The following is a 22171-nucleotide window of genomic DNA, read 5'->3' as shown; positions in this document are numbered from 1 at the left end:
AAATATATATATATTTTACACACATATTTTAAGCTCACAAAATGGTAATTCAATACAAAATGCACTCCTTCTCATATCCTGTACAAACACAAAGAAGAAAAAAGCTTAGTTGCTGTGGCAATCGAAGCCCGGATGGAAATCCTTTGAGAGATTTTAGCGTCAACCAATATGCCATCGCAAGCAGGCAGCTGGAGAAGGAGAGGCCGAGTGTTGGATAAGGGACACAAAAGGACAATAAAACAATTTGACCAAAGCTATTTCGTTATAAGTTTTGACTGACTTTTTGCCAGCTTACTACCCTTGTTGGCTGGTAATGCGATTGGGCGAATGGGCGCGGCACAAAAGTTTGTTTTTTGGCTACGTTTTCAATAATGATTAGTTGTGAATGAGTTTGGGTTCGCAACTTGGCCAACTGCTGAGTATTTTTTATTTATAATGAGCACTGGGAAATAAATCAAAATAATGTATATGTATACGATTGAAAAGCTTGAAAAATACAAGTTTCACACAAAAGTTGGTAATAAATAAATTTTGCAGAGCCATTAATTGGGTCATCAAGTGCAAAGTCTTGAATAAGTTGCCGTCCCAAAACTTCTGGAGCAGCAGCAGCAGCAGCAGCAGCACTTAAAGCCAAACCATTGCTTGGCATTGGGTTCATTCTAGCCGCTGATCTGTTAATCCCCGGCAGACATGGCTAAAGCGAAAAAGGGTTGCTCAGATTTGGACATTTGATTGAGCGGCAAGTTTTGTTTTGGGCTCTTGTTGGTATCTTAACGCTTGGCACATTAAGCCGCATGCGGCCTAAATCACCCACATTCTGCACATGGCCCAAAAACTATATATATTTATATAAATATGTATTTGTATGTTTGCTGACACTTTAATGCCCGCCCAGGCTGCCAAGTGTTGATCGCTCAATCGCTAACAGAAGCAGCAGCAGCAGCAGCAGCAGCAGCAGCAGCAGCAGCAGCAGCAACATCAGCAAAGACTACTAAAAGCCAAAATGGTAAGGGCTTTATTTTGGGAGTTGGATTCTTTGGGTTGGCTTCGTGTTTTCGTCAACATAAACCGCAACGCCTTCCTGTCAACGCCCCAGCTCAACACAATGCTTGAATCTCAACCATTTGACCGAAATGTATTCATTTCAGACACAACAACACTCAAAAAGTGTGTGTGTGTGTGTGTTTGTGTGTGTGACTGTTTGGTCTCGTATCCAATTTGCGTATTTTCGGAAACAAATCAAAACAAATGAAATCAATTCGATGAAGCAAATCTAATTTCATGCGTATTTCCTCGCTTTTTGCTGGACAATAAACATTTTGTGCCCCAAAAGTGAAACCCAAAACCGTAACTGAAACTCTATTATTGTCGTTGTTCTGGCTGCTGCTGTTGACTCAAATAGCGCTCTACAAGCAAAATACATACTTATTTACGAGTTGCTTGATAGAAATTCAAGCAAACTGGCGCCAATTGTTAGACTGCTGTGGGCGGGATAGCCGACTCATAAAATTCGAGGAATAGAATCACATCTTTAGCTGCTTACAAGCAAATCGCATAACTCAAGTTTGATAAAGATTGGGAATGTTTGTATGTTTTCTTGTAGTATTCTTTTTTTGGGTGATATTTACTCGAATTCAACACACAGGAGTTAATTTTTTGAGTGGATTTCTTTTTCAATTTCAATATAATTGTCAAGTAGACTCACATTGTAAAATCAAATTGTGAAACGAGCTATCCACTAGCATAGGCAAACAAGTAGCTAGGCTGTAGTCGAACTATGGGATACCCTGACCACAGCTAATTAATATATTTGTCATTAAAAAAGGTTTACGCACTAAATTATAAGCATTTTTGGAATTACTCTTAAATATGCATTCGTCTGGCGATATCAATGAGGCCCATCTTGATGACATTTGTACAGTTCATCAATGATATATATATTGATTGATTCTGCCTGTTACATACTTTTGCACAAAACCATTATACCCCTTTTACCCACATTGAAGAGAAGAGAGTATTAAGTACAACTCACCAAGTGCATTTATTGATATTAAGTGTACGAATCAACATGCTGAATGAATAGAATCGGCAAATATGGACGCTAACAGTCATAAATGAACCCAGTGTGAGGCTTATGTCATTAACATTTCACCTGGCGCATAAATGCGTGTGGGATTCACGTCTCGACGTTCTCGATGATGTTTGCGCATTAATTCCACATCATTAAACATTCGGCCCGGCAATACTGTTTGCAAAGTACAATTCCCACGGCTGCTGTCGATTGCAACATTTCGCTATCGGCCCAACATTTAATTGGAAGTGCAACCACAAACACTCACACACAGGAGAGAAAGTCGAGAGGGTTCTGGTTACGTATGTCCTTGTGTTTCTCGTCACACTGAAATTTATGCGCAGCGGCAACACAACCAAATGTCCAACGCCGAATTCTGTTTGTTTAGTTTAATGGCGGTTATTACATTACTGCTAGATTAATTAATGCTGATGTTATCGTTCCTTCTATTGTTGTTCGAAATGTTAATGATGCTGATGTTGGTTGGCTATTGTGTTAGTACCAATGTGCTATTAGTTTAATTAAAGATTGAACACTATGCAAACATAATTCAAAGGCGAAAGCAATCAGAGAAACTGACAAATAATACAATTTAAATAATAAAACGTCTGCATTAATAATTGCTTCACAATATATATATATATATAATAGACATCGATAATGAAGAATATTAATATATTTGCACTTGCACATGTGATGTAAGACAAAGTTCTCACATGGCTCGAGATGTTGTCTAAGCATTATGAATCAGGATGCATTTATCACTTTGCCAATTGACGGATGTGTTTGTCTTTCGGCCACTGGGGTGTCAAAGTTGTTACAAAATATTCCAGACAATTGTTTAATTATGCATCACAAGCATTGTGCAACTGTTGCCTCTGAGAATTCTCCCTATAACGAGAATCGAACACAGCCACAGAGAAAGAGTGAGAGAGGCAGAGGAAGTGGGAGAGAAAGAGAGAAGCTAGAGATGACTTCAGCTTAAACTTTTCATGCTGCACGTCTCAGGGCGCTGGGTGCTGCCTTGGCATCCAGAAAAATCGTAAATTACACTTGGACTAGTCACTTGCGCCTTGGCACCTGCTGGCGAGACACAGCCCCATGCCACATGCCCTATGTTGCATTCCACAAGGACTGCAGCCGCTTGGCAAAGTTTGCATCAGCGAATTACTTGAGATTTATTTCAATGGACCGAGTACGCCATAGGTGCATTGGAACAACCAAGGCTTTGAGCCAAGATAAACGCTTAGTGAGCGCAGTTCAAGCAACCTCTTAGCCAACAAGAACTATAATTCAAAACTGTGTCAGTTAGTTGCAGTCTTAGCTCAACGCAACGAAAAACTTTCTGAAACTAAAAAGTGTGCAAAGCAAAGGGCAGCAAGAGGGGAATGGCAGCAATACATATATCTCTTATTTTGCCCGAGCGGCGTGCACAATGCAAACAATAAATAATGCACAAGGTTTATTTACCTAAACAACAAATTAACTTGGAACTCTTTGCTGATGTTGCTGCTGAGATGTGTGCCTGTGACAAATACTGGGTTTCAGTCAGTAATACACTCAAAAACAAAACCATGTAGTCGAAATTTAAGATGTTGGCCAAATGTTCTTAGCATTGATGTCAGCGATATGGAAAACGGAAATAGAAAATTACTTCACAATAAATCTATTTTGAGCAAAGACAAACTTGATATGCGATATTCGAAAATTTAAGCACAATACGCCCTGGGCTTAATGTTGACCTAAAACATTTCTTATATAGAATATACTAGATTTACAATCATATAACATTTTATAAGTTTAACTAAGCCATAATTTATTTCACATAAGTTTTTCGCCAGCTCCAAGTCAAGTGATTTTTATTTTTAAATACCGAAAAATATATTTAAATTATCGGGTGCCACCAAACAATACAAATTCATAAATTACTGATTTATTAAAATGTACCACTATCAAACAAGAATTTGTTTAAAGTAATATATCTGTAGTTATGTGTGATTTTGGATAGGAGACAAATAAACAAGAAGCGCTCAAAGCAATCTGGCAACCTTGACTTGAAAGACTGATGAGGCGCATAAGTGCAACTTCATTATCAATAAGCACAAACATTCAAATGTACATATATCGCTAAGCCATCCATTATAATACAATATATAACATAATATCTACAGATATGTCCTCTATTTGCTTTGAGTGTATGCAGCACACTCTTCCTAAGTCTGCATGCAACACAACGACACTTTGTAGCGGCCCCATTATCAATGCTATTTGTCAACTGACTCACATTCGCTCATTTGCTACCCCACCCCACCCCTTCCCCCATTCGCTCAGTTTTTGTCTCTGTTGCATATTGCTCGCGCTGCTTGTCAAAAGAATTGACTTTTAATCATGCATCTGTCAACAATTGGAAGCCCTCATCAGTCTCCGTTGCACTCCACAACAATTTCTATCAAAATGCCATTAGCTGCATGCATTATCTGCATATGTGTGTTGTTGTAGTTGTTGTTGTGTGTGTGTTTGGGGGTGTGTCATTGTCGAGTCCTTTTCCATTTGGTTGGGTAGTCAAACAGTTGCGTCGAAACACATTTTTGTAATTAGTTCACCTGTACTCTTATTGTTTAAGCCCACTCGCACAGCCACCTCTCAGCACACACACACACACATACATTCAGCACTAAAAACACTCGCAATTTGCCCCTAATTACAGTTACTTCAATTGAAATACAGCCTTGACTCGATTGCTGGCTACCAAATTGAATTTCACATACATTTACTCGATCCTTGCTCTTGTCGTTGTTTCTATTTTTGTACTGTTTTGTCGTAAACAAAATTGGCCATGGAGTAATAAGTCTTTAATTAATTATTATTATTATGGAATTTGTGTAATAAAAAAGTATTTAACAAAAATCTGTCTATAATTGGAAATAAAATAAAAGAGATCTGTTTTCTCCATCCATCCATAATTCAACATAAAAATTAAATTAAAATGAAAAATTCCTTGTTTAACTTCTTTTTTGGATGTCATGTTAAGTGAAAATAAACAAATGTTGGAGTATTGAAATTAATATGAATTAATGGAGAGTGATTCGATAGTGTGACAATACTATTTGCAAAATGAAAAATATATGTTTGCCACAAATCCACCCTTTCCATCCATTAAGCACTTTCAATCCCAGTTGCCTGATATAATTGAATAAATATATATATATATATGAATATATGTATATGTAATTTGATTGACAACTGCTGAGTGCATGTTGTATTCGCGCAAGGGTCTAATATATCATTCGATTATACATGATACAAAAATATCACAAACAACAATGCATCTCTGCGACTAGATGGGGTTTGGCTAACTGTAGCTAGGAGCTGGCTAGGAGCTGGAAGCTGTGCGATGGGCAGCCATTTTACATTGCATTGCTAGGCTGACAAGTACTGTGAAATGACGAAGATACATGGCCAGCTGTACGGCTGAAAAAGAAATGGAGATGGAGGCATGCTGCTGTGACAACAAGCCGGCAAAGGATGCAGCTGAAAGACACTCAGACAACCACACACACACACACACTCACAATAAGACATATACGCTTTCACAGCTCATCCTGACTGCCAGAGTGGCATCTGCATCCTCGTATCCTTGCTGCTTGTTTGGGATTTGCACATGCGCTTGTTACACTGCACCCGACGTTGATGTGACATGCAACACATTAGTCTAATGAAATTTCTGTTGGTCTTTTTTCAATTTCCCTCACAACTTTCGAGGTGTTTCCATAGAATGCCAATCATTGCGGTTATCCTCTCGTGTACTGTCGTCGGCGAGTATACTGCCATCGCTAATTTGATCAATTTAATAGGCATTTTATGCTCTAACCATTATCTCACACATTTTAATTATATTTGTCTTGCTTACCGAATGGCTCATGAAATTGTGCCACCTTCTTTTTCGGCGGCCCAAACGAATATTCTACTTTAATTGCGGCCATAAATATGTTGAATACCCTATCTAAAGTAAAGAGTGGGTTTAGTATTTCATGCGTACTTGGCAATATACAATTTATAAGAAGAAAATATCGATTGGCTTAAGGAGGTGCTTTATTATTTATTATTAATTATTTTAGAAAATAATTCCAAGTTATTTACATATTAGTAAATATATATGTTGCTAGACCTACTTTTATGGGTTATTTGGCCATTTACACCTTAATGGAATTTCATTATTTTTTATAGAAACCCTGTAAATTTTGACTTAGTTGCGCTAATTAGAGTATTAGCGATTCAATATAAGAAAAGTGTTTGTTTTATTTTTTACGTTTGTATAGGTTCGGCTGGCAGCCACGTGCCGACAACAGCTTGTGAGCTTAGCTGGCCACCTATTGCGCTCCGGTGAGAATTAATTTTGTTTTTGAATGGCTTTTGTAATTAAAATGCGGACAGCGAATGGCCCAAAGCGGAAAAGGCAAGTGGTGGCAGCCTTGACGGGAGGTTGTGTCCTTTACGATGTAATTCAGTACTTTGAAGATTTACTCGTGATACTGCTTGAAGTTTTCTTTTCAAACCAGCTTCAATAGACTAACTGTCACACTGACTGCCTGAGTGACTGACGGACTGACTGATGAACTGCAACTGTCATAGAGACAGAGCAAGTTCTAAGGATTCGTTTTGCGTTCTTCGAATTTCAAACTTCAAAACAACTTAAATGTCCGCCCGCCCACTTTCCACTCCTTTGCCCACTTTCTCCATTGTGGCTGCTGTCAATTGCTGTCGCCCCGAGCAGCATCTCCAGAGAATCGCTCGGCTCCAGCAATTTGGTTTTGTATTATGCAAAGGCAATACTGTCACTGGAATGGCCTTACCCACCTGACGTTGCCATCGCTGCTGTTACTGTTACTGTTGCCGTTGCTGCTGCTGTTGCTGTTGCCCTTACCATACCCTTGGCCCATAAATCAACTCAAGTGCCTACGCCCCAGCTGATTTATTTTTACTCTGGCAAGTCGTTCGTTACTGCTGCTGAGGTGGGAGTAGTGAGAGGAGGATGCGGAAGAGGCATTTGACTAAAATATTTAACCGGCACTTGTGCACAACAATTCCAGTTTCGATTCGTTGTTGTCTGTCTCTGCCTACTTTGTATTTTCTTTTTCTTTCTTATTTCTGTTTCTTGTTTTATACTTTTTATTTGTATTTTTATTAAATTCTCAAGTGGCATTCGAGGGCGAGTTTCCACTGTGCGCTGGCCTCTTTTATTTTGTGTGTTCGTTTTCTTTGCCATTTTCCAGCCAAAAAGTTTCTTTGTCAATTTCCCGTATAATGCACAATAATAATACGAAAAAGTTAAAGAAGCGGCAGCTCTTCAGTTGAACTTGAATTCAGGGGGCAACGACAACAGCTACAACAATTTGCGGCAAGTGATTACCTTAGGCATTTTGTGGCTCGCAAATTGCGCAGAGCTCAAGGGGATGCCACAACCTCGTATGTTTCTATTGTTTTTGTTGTTGTTGTTGCTTTGTATTTGCTGTAGTTAAGCGTTAGGCTCGTGCAAACGTGCTAGCAGATCAGCATCAGCATCAGCCGTTCCCATAGGCGAAAAGCAAATTTTAATTTTTAATTTCGTTGCGCATAATAAAAATGCCGTTACAGACACAAGCGTGGCAAGCGCAAGAGGCAGCCACAGCACGTGTTTGGTGTCCTGTGGAATGGACATTTAACAGGCATTTATTTGAATATAAATTTCTAGCTTATAGCGTTTTCCACGTAAAAGCTTTCAAATCAAATAATGAAATCAAACAAATTTTCTGTGTGTTCATTTTACCTTCAAAATATTTACGAATATTCATATATAAAACCAATATTTTTTCTGATAAACTTAAAAATATGAAATCGAATCTCTCCATTTGTGCTTGCAGTTGAATCAATTTAAAGTTGGGCATATCAAACTTTAGAGCAATTTGTAATGCATACTATACGCACCCGAGTGTGCAAACCCAATTTGAATCTAACCTGGAGGTGCTAACGAAAACCAACCAATTGCGGAACAGAAACAAAACTGACCGCAACAAACACCGCTACCATCGTTGGTGTTGCATAGCAACAAAAACAACAACAGCAACAACAACAAATGTGAAGCCTGCTGTGGGGTAGGGGGCATAGTGCCCTTTGTAGCACGTGCACATGTTTCTGGTCGTCGGTGGCCCTTGGCCAGAGCTTCAATTGAAGCTGCTGTTCACTGACTGGGAAATTCATGGCCACTTAAATACCATAAAATAGACCAAACACTCGGCACTAAAATCAAAAAGTTGCGCCATCCTACAAAACTTTATCCTAGCCTTAGTCGGCCCTCGTTGCTTCTCTTGTCTTTTAGAGGTACACACACACAGACACAGACACAGATACACACACACACACACGCACATACAGCTTTACTCGTACCTTATGCGCTTTTATGGTTCATCATTTTTGTTTTTTTTTTTGGGTCAGTCATAAAAAGCATCAAAGTTGAGAGTTGCACGTTTTTTTTTTAGCAAGCGGTAAATCAGTTTTTATTATGCATAAATTAAAAATGTTCAATTAAAAGGGTTGCTGTGCACAGAAGGATGAAGAAATTGGGCGTGGGGCAGTTCGGAAAAACACTTTTTTTGTGTTGTTTCGCAAAATATATTTTTAATTTAGGAAATTGAATATGCCATCGCTTGGAAAACATTAACTCTATAAATACAGAAAAAAGGAAACAAACAATTTAAATAGCTTATATGGCGTATGAGTAATTTAATGAAAACAGCTTGTTCCAATAGATATGTTTGTTTGTTTATTTGTGCTTTTTGATACGTTAAACTTTGGACTTTGGAAAAATCAAATTAATTAAGTAGTTCTGGCTTGACACATGTGGCATATGTGTGATATATGAATACAGATGACAGATACAAATGCTCTTGCCATCATTAATGCATTGCCGCCATTTTAATGAATAATTATTATCAATGCTTGATGCAAAAAGAATAAAATAAAAAAAACCGGAAACAGTTAAGATTTGCGTTGATTTGTTTTTGACACCCTGCAACCCTATATAAATGTATAATCCTCGAAAATCCACAAAGAAATCTTAGAGCTTGAGACTTGCTTTTAATTTAGTTATTTATATACTGACAATATGAGAACAAGAGACCCTCAACTACTTCAGACTTTTCTGAAAGGTATCATTTTGTCGAGCATCCTCAACTCGTAGAGGACTCATTTATTTTTTGGTTTTTGTTTTAAGTGCTTATAAACAGCCATTGAGTGCAACAATTGAAATATACTTATGCAACAAATACATTATTAATTTGCGGGTGTCAGCCAGCAGCAGTAAATCATTGTCAATTGTATTATTATTCGCATTTTGTGCTCTGTTTTTTGTTGCTGCTTTATTTGCTCTTTGCTATTTGTATTTATTAAATGGCAAAATGTGTGAAATATAAATATTGATTATTTATTTATTAACAAGCGCATTAACTGAAAAACTGAACAAGACCCGCGCTTTATTAATTTCCAGTGTCACAAAAGCCACGAGCCATTCAACGTGATACAACTCATGAATTGTTAACAGATTGTCGTAAATGAGCAGCGCAACAACCAAAGGCAAAGCTTTAAAAAATAATTACTTTGTAAATAAAGAATTGTGTACGTAAAATGCAATTAATGTGCTCTTCGAATCCCTGCAAATCAAATTGTTGAGCAATTAATCTGGGAAATATTGTGTATAGCAAGTGCAAAGATATCACTTTGTACTTTGATTTTATTTTTAATTATGTTCTTGCATTTTTTGTTGGTTGCAGAACATAACCCATATTTTTAAAGTGTTACCAGAATCTTAAAGTTTCAAGTTAAAAGATAAGAAATGAAAAGTTAAAAGATAAGAAATGTATAAGCTTTAGCCTCTTTATATTTATGTTTGCGTAACTAAAATGATTTATTTTTCCATCAGAGCTATTTTATTGTATTATTTGGCCAAGTTGTGCTGTCGCTGTAGGTACCAAAAGTTTTGACGAGGACAACAACATAAGCCAAATGCAAAATGCAAATGCAAAAAAGAGCACGTCAGTCAAACGCATCTCTCAAGGCGATAAAAATCAATTTCCCCATCCACACAGGCAAACAGAAGCAATGAGAAGTCAAGACATGCTGCCAGATGAGGGAGGATTCTGAAAAAATTAAGAGACACATGCCAAAGCGCACGCAAAGTGCAGCGAGGCGAGAGCTACGACTGAGACATGACAGGAGCTGAAGGACCAGCCCAGCTGGAGCTCAAGTGCAGGAGCTGGAATGCAATGCAAATAGCTTTAAATGCATTTGACGATGCCGTGATTTGATTTCAATATCATTGCGCCTCTCCTCCGCTCCGATGTTGACTTTCAATTTCTGTTTGCGAGCAGTTTTCTGATTATAATTCCAAAAGTCGTCAACGTTCCTGTTGTTGCTGTTAGCGAACATTTCTGGCGACACAAACAGCTGATTTGGGTTCTTTTGCTTTGCACAACTTTCTAAAAAAATTAGGCATTGCAGCTGCAATTTGCTGTACTTTGACCAAATAATATTGCGTATACGTAAGCAACGAATGTTGAACAGAAATGAATGAATTTAATTAAATTGAGCAGACAATATTACGTGGAGCAGAGAAAAGTACAATCTACAAAACATCCTTCTCGTAGCACGAGTTAACTGAATGCGGAATGTGGAAGACTTGAGTAGAAAAGGACAAGTGCTGCAACATATGTGATGGCATGCTGTTGCCACACGGTAAGAAGTGCAACTGATCTAAAAAACATCTCAATGGATATTTGACAGCCACGAGCTGTGCCACAGCAAACAATGTGTGGCATGCCCATAGGTAGAAAAAAACAGAGACTTGGTAATTTTCAACAGTGCACGCATAAAGCAATGCAGGCAGCGTCACGTGCGGCTTTAAGTTGCAACTTACAATGACAACGTGCGGCACAAACACACACTAACACACACATAGACATGGACACGCACACATAGCTAGTTGGCGCATGTCAGCGTAAATTTAACACACTACGAAACCTGACACTGCATACAAACTAAGCGTTGAGTAGCAGACACGGCTCTAGACAGCACAGAGACTGGGACAGAGACAGAGACAGAGCTAATAAAGCGCTGCTCCCTCTCACGTCCAGCTCATTTCGTGGTTTATTTTTGCGGGTGACTGCAATAAAAAGATATACCTAGGCATAAAGGGGAAGTTGAGCCAAGTTTTTGGCGTCAGAGGCATAACTGGCTGAGGCAGCGAGCAGTGTTGCATAATCAGCGACGGGACGCCGGCAAAGGTGTCAACGACAATGGCAACGACACCAAAACCACCATCACCACCACCATCATCTCGACAACCACCTCGACCACAAACAACGACACCACCGCAGCCAAATACACCGACAGCATTTATCAAATGAATTGCACGTAGCAAGCGTTTGCCAGCGTTGCTTCCGTGCCTGTCTGCCCGATAAGTTAGCCGGAGAAGAGATACTATGTAGGTCCCAGCACGAACATATATACACAAACATAACTGCACAAAGTACGTAATGCGTGGGTGGCACGACGTGTTGCTACATAATGCCTCAATTCATTAGATCCAAAAAGTTGAGGTTATTCTTTTGTTTGGGCGCTGAAGTACCTTCGAGCAATACATTCAAGTGACACACTTCATGTAAGAAGATTATATCAAACATGGTTTTGCGATCAGAAACAGAGGAACGGGTTTGCTATTATTAGTATTTCAGTTAGGAAACTGAAGCGCAAATAGCAGCAATAGTTTTTGTATAGATTATATTCTATAATGATGAAAATTGTAACTGAGATCCATAATTAGTCATATACTCGTATAGATATAATGCTGTCCCTTCGCCTGACCATTCTTCTCTGAACACCCTCGCTGCAAAAGCTGCAAAACAACATGTTTGTCAAAGGTATAAAGGAGTCATATTCATAGTGGCACTTGCTGCTGCATAATTAGAGTGTGCGAAGCGTTGTATTGCAATGAATTAAAGAGAGAACAGAGTGTTGCAGGATATGTTTAGTTATGGCAATCAACAGTGGATAGATACAAGCATAATTTGTAGACGAACATATGAACATATATATAAATATATATATATATATAAAGTTCTTAAACTGCTTGTCAGAGTTCCTTTTGTTAACGTTGTCTTGCGTCCGTTTTTGACTGATTGCACAGTCGCACACACGTACAATTTGTGGCAACAACAGACGGTGGCAAGTAAATGCTGCATAAACTTTGGTGCTCACGCAAATTGCATTCTGCTGTCATGGAAGTTTCTGCACCTTCCTAACCAAATGCCAGCAAGATTGTTGTGTTGTTGTTGTTGTTGTTGCTTGCTGCATTTGTTGTTTGAGCTGCTTAAGTGCCATGCATTGAGTTGTTTTCACAGCACCCACAGAAATCCACATTCTGCCAACCACTCTTTGCCCCCAACTACAGCTTTGTGCACTTGACAAAATCGATGGTTTGAGCGCATTGTTTTTGCAGCCGCACTTCAACTTGAAAATGTTTTGATAGACTTGCTGACTATGCAAAGTAGAAAATACTGTAAAAAAATAACTCAAAAATAAACTAAAAGGAAAGTAAACCCAAGGCGAACTTTAAGCCAAAAGCCAGTCAGTTACAACTAGCTCAACAACAATGCAACATTTGCAACGAGCAGTTGTCAAAATAGTTGAGTAACAAGCACAATAAATAAAAAAAAGACGAGAAATAGAAAAAGAATATTATCTATTTCTTGCAGAATTCTGAATACCCTTCAGTGTCTGGCATATTATCGCTTCTGTTATCAATTTCATTGAAGTTTTAGATTTAACAAAGGTCTTTCATTAAGATCCTCGAATTTTCTTTAGATTACTCTGTTTTGCAAGTATTTTTCATAATTAAGAATAAGTAAATTCAATTATTAGAAACAAAATATGCCAATAAACAAAAGCCAATCCAAATCATAATCTGACTGTGCTAAGTTTCAAATATTGTATACTTCACTGAAGAAATATTACTTTGCTTTATGTTACGTATCTGGTCAAGAAAATAAGTATGCTGGGCATATTCACTGAGAAGCTATATTGAAAAAGTTGCTGCACTTGTGTGGCAAGGACAACAACAAAATGTGGCAAACAAGTACTATGAAATTGGTAAAACAATTGTCAATGCGTCAGTTAAAATGCGTTTAGTTTGGATGGTGACAGCCACAATCAAATAAAATCTAGAAGAAAAATAACTGCAAAAAGTGCCGAAACTTGCTGAAACAGAATTACAGAAACTTTTTTAAGACAATAGTAGTCCTTGGAATAATCGGGCAACATTTACGAGCACTTAAAATCTGAGTTAGAAACCATTTTGAAAGCAGAACTGGAGCTGTGGCTTACGATGAAGTTGCTGATTTGCATTTGGCAGTTGAGCAGCTCTTTAGGTGAGTGCTTAGTGAGTGCAGGACAATGATGGCAATGCCAGCTCAGTGTGGTTTCTGTCACGCAGCCCTTTTGCAAATAAACGAACAGTGTCTCAGTGTGACGTCTCCAGTGGAGCACGGAGAAATAGCCATTGAAGAAGAGGCAATGCACCACATGTGGCAGGCATCGCGGCCAGTCACTGCTTGGCAGCCAACAATTTTGCAGCCGGCAGCTGACAGCCAAGTTGCTGCAGGCGACGCCATTGAAACGCACCCCGTGTGCCTGGCCAATTATATCTATCAATGTGCCACCAAGCGTGCGGCAAGTCCATTGAATGATTTGGATCCTAGCAAGACGCCTCGCTTCAAATTGAAGCAGCTTGAATCAACAGCAACAGTTGACATTGTCAGCAATTGTTCTAAACGGGGTCAAGGCTTGGGCACTTAAGCAATGGCAACTGCCTATGGAACTATATTTTATGGGAACTTATATTTAATAAACTTGTTGTTTGTTCATCTTAAATACAACCGAAGAAACAGGCCTTAACTAATCAGAATGAGCATTTTGGGATAACTTAAATTTGATTTAAGTCCTAAAAGTAAGTTCAAAAGATATCTCCGATTACATTGATTGTATTTATTTAAAATTAGTATTATCGAACAGAAAAAAGGGTTTATAACATTGACGCAATTTGTTATTAACAAACATATTTGAAAGTAGTATCCTGATATTTGCTACAATTTTCTGAAATTACATTGAATCATTTCATAAATCTGTTTTTATACTCTGATACCAAAGCTATAAGTTATAAGGTATTATTAGGCGCATTCCCGGATCCAAAACACCCGTCAAAAAGCAGATAATAATTATCGGGCGGCAATTTTAGAGCTGGAGCTACCAAGCTCAGAAGGTAGATTGCTGGAAAACTCCTTTTAAGATTGACTTGCAAATTCCTTACAAATATAGCATTTTAGAGCTAGAGTTATCCAACGTGAAAGGCATATTTGTAAGAAGCGCCTGAGGCACTATTCTTAAAATACTAAACTATTTTGTAGGCAACCCAGCCTTAGAAGAGTGCTTTACTGTGTGTGTGTTGTTGTGCTATGTCCCGCTTGATTTGAGCACTAAATTCACACACACTCTCATACACAGACACACACACACACACACACACACATAAATGCTTTGACTGCAAAAGATGAAAGCATAAACAAAGCTGACAGACAATATAATGTGTCTGCCGTGTGGCGTTGCCTTTGCCACGAAACATTTTTGCCGCATTGGTGCTTTGCGAGGGGAGTAGGGACGAGGCTAGCTGATTCACACACACGCACACACACACACACACACACACTGACAGGCACAGGCATCAACTGGCTGCCAATGGTATGCGTTCGGCTTACTTGCGAATTTTCCAAACTATTATGACTGCAGTCACACTATCTCCCTCTCCCTTGTCTCACTCTTTCCCTCTCTCTCTCTCTCTCTCTCTCTATACATATATATATATATATATAATTTTGTTCGCTCCCGTTCAGGTGCAGTTGCAGCTAGGCAATTGGCAAATGTATGCGCCGCTTAGGCTAATGTCGTTACGACTTTTAGCTGCAATTTCAATGGGAAATGGGAAATGGCAGATGGGAAAAAATAGCAGCAACATTTCCACCCTGAGCTATTTTGTTAATTTTCCGACTGCTTTGCTCGCATTTCGCGCACGCTCAAAGTTTTAATTAAGCTAAAGCCAAAAGACCGTTAGAGTGTGTGCACAACACACACACACACATACACACACACACACACACAGACACATTCAGTGGAAAACGCGTCAGCAATTTTCGCTATTCATGCCTTGATGCCGAGCTGCCAAGTTGCCTTTTCATTCATTCAAAATGCCAAACACAATTAAAAAAATGTGTTACTATTTGAATTGCCTGCCTTTCGCTTGCTCTCACTCTCTCTCTCTCTCTCACTCTCTCTCTCTCTCTCTCACTCTACCTCTATTGCATTCTCTTTCGCACACCGTTAGCTGCCACAAAAGGCTAAATGTGTTGCGCTTTTGTTTGGAGCCACGCTGAATGTGTTGCGGAATATTTTTGCACCATGCTCTTTGCGTGCTCGCTCTTTATAATTCTCAGCTGCGAGTTTGCGGCTGTGGCTGCGACTAATGCTGATGCTGATGCTCCTGCGGTTAACTCTGTGACTGTCTGTGTGTGTGTGTGTGTGTGTGTGTGTGTGTGTGTGTGTGTCTGTGTGTGTGTGTGTGTAAATGCCCAGCGGCCTGGCAGACACTGAGCATCTTTTATGTTTTATTAGCTACCTCTAATTGAAATATGCATATTATGTGTGTGTGAACCCTTATGGAAAAGCCCTCGCCAAACTCTCAAAATTTACTCCATTAGAAGCTCATTTAAATAAATAAGCATAAATAAGTCTTCGCAACGTAAATTTCATGTCTGTTACAGAAAAAACATAGCTGAATTTCCTTGCTTTTTGGTATTTCTTCAAATATTTCGGATCCCTTTTTTTGTATGAATGCTTACGCCTCTAAAGTTTAAGCCCCGAAAAAATATATATTTATTGCACACATGACTTGTATATATAAATATAAGTATATATATAATATAAGCACGTATTCATTTATATATATGTAACTTACGCGTGCATTTGTATACATTTGTAAATTTTGTGCAACATTTTCTCACATTTTATCTCTTCACTTGCAGGTGCATATTTTTTCCTTATATCGTTTCCTTTAGAAATTCCATCAATTTGATTGTCAAATAAATACTTCAAATACATCAAGTTGGTGTGACCTTAAGGGGAGCGAACGACAAGTCGATGCCTTGGAATCAGGTCATGTTTAAAGACGCTAAAAATGTAATCTTATAAATGAAAGATATGGCCATATAAATATTATATATATATGATGTCTTTACTTGAATATTCATGTATATATACATAAATATTCTCGTTTTTACACGGTTACAGGGCATAAGCACAAATTTTCAATACTACCGAGAGTGCAAATAGCATTCTTGTGATATATTATTGCATCGAAAATAGAAATGCATTACAAAATGACGGATTTAAACATCTGGTTAATACTCAGGAACGCAAGAGATGATTTTTAGAACCATTCTGTTTTCATTATTTTGCACTATATTTTATTTATTTGCTTGCTTGGCAAATATTGTTTGCCTGTTTGCAATTAAAACTGCATATTGAACTACTCTTGAGTGTGTTTGCCACAACTGCAGCTTAATAAACCCCCACAGCAAATACCAGATGCAGTTTAATGAGAATTTATTTTGTGAAGGCTAAAAGTGAAGTCAAAAAAAAGAAAGAAGAAATATATATAAATTAAAAAAGTTCTGCTTAGGAGGCGAGTCGCATGAGCAAGATTTATTTTCTTAATCCAAATAATGTCAAAAAGCCACAAAACAAGCGACAGCAGCATAAAACAACTTAGCAAATGAGCACACACCCAAAGCAAAAACCAAAGAAAAATGTTATTTATTGTTATTACGAAAATAAATAAGCAGCCTGGGCAGCAGCACAAGGCGCATGCCACTCCCCCCGCCTGCAAATGCAGCACAAAAATGTGGCAAAATAAAAGCGAAGAAATTAAACAACTGGACTCACATACTCACACACACACACAAACACGCAAATAAACCAGAAATATATATAGCAGGCAAGCAAAATGGCAGCGGTAGCCATTTTAGATGCCATTACAGTGTAAATAAAGTATTGTTTATGTGTGCATGTGTGAGTGTGTGTGTGTGTGTGTGTGTGTGTGTGTGTACGCTGGCAAGCTGTGTGCCACTTACATTTACTTAATAACCTGTATCAAAGTTGTACTCTTTATAGGTCAGCCCGCAGCAGGCAGCAGTCAGCAACAGCCGGAGCAAGGTGATGGGAAGGATGCGAGGAGAGTCGAGGAGAGCAAATGACATTACGATTACTGTGCCAGGTTCGAACTAATCCTGGGCGTACTCTCAGCTACATTTTACACTGTATCAATGCTCGTAAAACTGTCCTCAAATAATTTATAGACTACCTTGGGTAACTAGGGGCAGGTTTTCACTGAAATCTACCATTGGAAACTAACAAAAAGTAATTAACAATTACACAGACTAAGCAAGATTTTTCCAGCTTACAAGATTTTTCCAGCTTACAAGATTTTTCCAGCTGCACAACGAAGCAGCTGGAAAAGTTACATGTATTAAATCAATATTTATTCCTCAAAAAAATAAATAAATACAGTTGACACTTATTTCTGTATTGAAATCCAGAGAATCCAATAAAAATATATATATTGTATTATTTTTAATTTAATATTGCATTTTACAGTTGCAGTTTAACCGATAATTGGAAAAGGCAGCTGTCAAATGTGTTTCAACTTTAATTAACTTACAATTTATTTGTAGGTAATATTTTTTTCTTCATATTTATTTAAAATCAATTTGTATATTAATATATTTTTACATACGAGTAATACATATAGTAACAATATTATTTATATATATTGAGAGCTGTATCCCATAAGTACACATGGGCTTTAGAAAGGTTTTCCAAAGAAGGAGTTTATTTCTTAGCTTCAATCGAGATTTTATACCCGTAATTTAGATATTTCTGTTTCTGTCAAAATAAGGATCACTTTGTATTTTACTTTGTCTTAAATAATCTTCATTTCTGGCAATGCTGCATTCAAATTTCAGTTCAGTATGAAAGAGGTTAAGCCATAATTATAATTTTCTTAGATATTCTCTTAGAATATTAAAAACGTGGCGCCGAAATTAAGGAAGCACTCGTTTGCTTGACATGTCCTCAGTGCGGGGAGCTGGAAGAGTGACTTGCGGTGCTGCGCTTGATTGGCAGCCAAGCAACAGCAAAGATTGTGCCACAAGCTCAACTGCCCCGCAAGCGCTGCCAATTCGAGTCGAGCCCTCAGTCAAGTGTGAGTAATTTGAGGCAGTTAGACAACTGGAAACCTGAACTCAAGCGCCTGTGGTCCCAGTACGTTCATGAAATTTCCATGAGCACAGTGGATACGTTTTAAAAATAACCGTCATAAGAGTTTCCATTTTTACGTTTTCCCTGTTGTTGTTGCTGGTTGTTGGTTGTTGTTTTTTGCTGTTTTGCTGTTTTGCTAGCTGTTCAACGGCGCAGCTGAGTGGCAACTGGGAAGCTGCCTTTGGCTCTAGTCGAGGTCAGCTACAGTTGACTAAACATTTTCATTTCGCTTAAGTGTGTGTGTGCGTGTGCGCCTGTGTGTGTGCCAGTGTGTGTGTGTGTATGTGTGTGTGGCATGTGTGTCTGGCCAAAAGTCAATGAGTTTTGCCACATTCTTGATGTTGGCTAAGCTAGTTGCGTGCTTGCCCCCAAGTTTGTGCAATGATTTCATCTAGTGCGTTCGTACAACAAGCTTAACAATCGATAAGAACGCCACATCAGCAAACACATTCCACACACACCACACACACACACACACACACACACACACACACACACACACACACACACACACACACACACACACTAATTAGCATTTGACACCCCGAATGGGCTTATTAGAAACGAATTTAAAATGGATATTCGCAAAGTTAATTAATGCCACTCGCCGCAGCTGACCTGTCAAAAAGTTGCTCCTGAGAAAGGCACATAATTTGACGCATAACATACACAGTAAAAAAAAACTTTGCTTTGAATATTTGATGCGTTCCATTTAATATACAGTTGAGTTCAATTTAATTTAATGCTTGCCTTGTTGGTTTTCACTTTTGAGACTGTCACATTATCCCCAAGATTCCGCTCAATGTACAAAAAAAAACAATTGTTTTTTGTGTATATATTGTAAATAAATGCAGTGACAGACAAAACAAGAGAGGAGACCAAGCAAAACAAAAGCAAAACGAAATCGGGCAAAGTCTCAAGTAGGTGGGGTGGTGAGGGCTGCTGCTGGTAGAGGGGTAGTTGGGAGGAGTGGGGTGGGGTCAAGTTTTCAGCGCGCTGACAACTAATGAAAAGCAAACAAAGCATTCTTTTAGGCAGCTGCTCAGCTCTCTGAGTGTGTGTTGGGGTGTGTGTGTGTGTGTGTGTGTGTGTGTGTCTCTAATAAGCTGCTGACATCGTAGAGTGTCTCTAATATGCATGTATGTGTGTGTGAACATACGTGCAACAGCTGGAAAGTTCAAAGAACACGGCACAGGATTAAAACAGATTAGACTAGGGATAATAAGGAGAGCAGGGCTGAGATAGGAGGGAAAGTGAGGTGGGGAGTGGGGGAGGAGTGATGAGCAGAAACGACCCAAAAGGGGAAAGGGTAGGCTGTGATTGCTCGATGTGTGTTTGACTGAGGTCGTCAGCCTGCCATGAAGTGAACAATAGTTCAAATCAATTCATTACAAACCTATCACAGAAACGACATACATGTATATATATATATATATATATTGTGTGTATTTGTCAATCAATAGCTATTTTAATCAATTTAATAATAAATTGAAAGCGTACTCAAGTTAGTCACTTAAATCAATTGCATTTGAGCAGTATCAAAATACCAATTATTGGCATCTTTTCTCCAGCCGAATGCAGAGGCAACCACACCAAATATTGATGAAAGGAATAAACAAAGGATTCTGATTTAACGAGAAGCTCAAATTGAAATTCAGCAAGATTAAATTACTTTGTGCATGCCATGCTTTGTTTGTCTGCTTATTTAATTGACATATTTCTTATAAGCCAATCACGAGACGTGCACGAGGTGCAATAAAAGAAAATATCAAATTTTATTGATGATTATAGAATTTATGTGGACAATTTATTCAATCGGTGAGCGGCTGATGTTAAAAATGTAAACTGAGCTGTTAAAAACACAAAATACAGCTTAGAAATGGCAATCATCTCTGATTAAATATAGATATAATCTTTAATGAAAGTAGTTGAATTCCGGGTATAAGTGATGAATTTAATAAATAAATTTGTTTTAAAATTTAAAGTTCGTACTTCGTGAATATATTCAAAGGACTACAATATTGATATTTCATTAGAATAGTTGAATTCCGGGTATTTTATACATTTTAAATGAATGCAGATTTGATTATTGCACTTTCTTTTTCGATGAAAATTTAAAGTTTGTACTTGGTGAATGTATTCAAACCTCTTGACATAAAAGGACTCTCCTAATATTGACTGCCTACGACCATATTTATAAATGTGTAAGCGACTTACAAGCCATGGCAGAAAGCAATACATGTGCTTAACTTGCAACAAATTGCACAAATTCGATAGCAATTACTTATTCGATTAAGCAAAGGGCTCAACGGCAGCAGCCACGCTTAAGAGAGAAATACTAGCAAAGCTGCTAAAGAGCAAAAGAGCAAACAAGCAAAAGAGCAAACAAGCCTTACGCTCTCTGCAGCAGCCCTGCTGCTACGCTCTGAGCAGCTGCCCAGAAAGCTTTTCGCCTCGAGCTTTCGTGCTCAGTGCGCTCCAAAGGGCCGCCAATGAGTGTGCTACTCAATGAAAGGGATGCTGTGCTGATTTGAGCGTATTGTGAGTGTGTTCTCGCTCTCTCTCTCTCTAACTCTCTCTAACTCTAACGCTCTCTCAGCTTTTATAAGTTTCAGCTGCTCCTGAAGTTTGTCGCATTGAGTGGCCATTGAGTCAAGTGTTCGCACTTGATTTTGCTGTTGCCTTTGCCTTTGACGTTGCCTTTGACGTTATCTTTGCTTTTGCCAGTACTTAAAGCAGCTCCTTGTATATTTCATCAATTGTTTTTGTTGCTCTTGCTCTTGTTGCCGCATCCTGTGCAGTTGGAGGCCCCCACCATCCATAATATTAGCTAGCAACATTTTCTTTTTCCTCTTTTTTTGCTTGTTTTCATTGCGCCCACACACTTTCCATTCTTGCTTTGTTTTTATCTTTTGTTTATCTGCGCCTTTTGCCTTTTCTTTTTCTTTTTATTGAACAGCATTTTCATTGTTTGATTTTTGTCAACGCGTCTTCTGTCGATTTTCTATCTCGCTCCATCTCCCAGGGACTTTTCATTACTTATTTATTTTCTTTTTTTTCATCTTATTGGTGTCTAGTGCTCTCCCCTTTGTTGTTCTTTGTTTAGCTGGTCGCTTCATCTTTTACTCACATAAGTGGCTTAGAGGACAACGAGAGACAGAGAGAGAGACACAGAGAGAGAGAGAGAGAGAGAGACAGAGAGAGATAGAGAAGTGCTAAAGGAGCAAACGCTTTGGCATTTGTTTTACCATTTTGCGTGTTTGATTTTTATTTGGCATTGTTCATTTTTCGGTTAGTTGGTCTTTTAAGCGACTTTTGCTTTCTTGCTGCTGCTACTGATGCTGCTGCTGCTGCTGCTTTGGCTTGGCGCTCAGTTTCAATTAGTTTGAGCGTTGTTTAAGTGGCACTTAAGCCCTTTGTAGTCACAGATCTATCGGAAATCCATTTAATTGACATTTTGCAATCGCAACTCCTTTTGCAACGACGCCAGATGCTTGTCGGCATCTGTGTCTCTGTCTGTGTTTGTGCCACAATGTATAACTTGTAACACTTGTTCATTAGATGCGATTCCATTTTGTGCTTAGTTCTCATTAACTGGATGAAGTACTTTTATCAGATTTTCGCTTGTTAGCTCCTCTGTCGCATTCA

At 38.5% G+C, this 22171-nt stretch overlaps 1 protein-coding gene across 1 annotated transcript; it reads left to right on the top strand.

The window, feature by feature from the left end:
- The first annotated feature begins 13468 nt into the window (after positions 1 to 13468).
- Positions 13469 to 14087, top strand: LOC116805792. Its single transcript, XM_032740164.2, has 2 exons — positions 13469 to 13527; positions 13593 to 14087. Exons 1-2 carry the CDS (start codon positions 13485 to 13487, stop codon positions 13952 to 13954), a joined length of 405 nt encoding a protein of 134 aa, XP_032596055.1. The 5' UTR covers positions 13469 to 13484; the 3' UTR covers positions 13955 to 14087.
- The last annotated feature ends 8084 nt before the right edge of the window (positions 14088 to 22171 follow it).

This window comes from Drosophila grimshawi, unplaced genomic scaffold (genome assembly GCF_018153295.1).
Source record: "Drosophila grimshawi isolate 15287-2541.00 unplaced genomic scaffold, ASM1815329v1 contig_311, whole genome shotgun sequence".
NCBI lineage: Eukaryota > Metazoa > Arthropoda > Insecta > Diptera > Drosophilidae > Drosophila > Drosophila grimshawi.
This window is presented reverse-complemented; position numbering and strand designations above follow the sequence as displayed.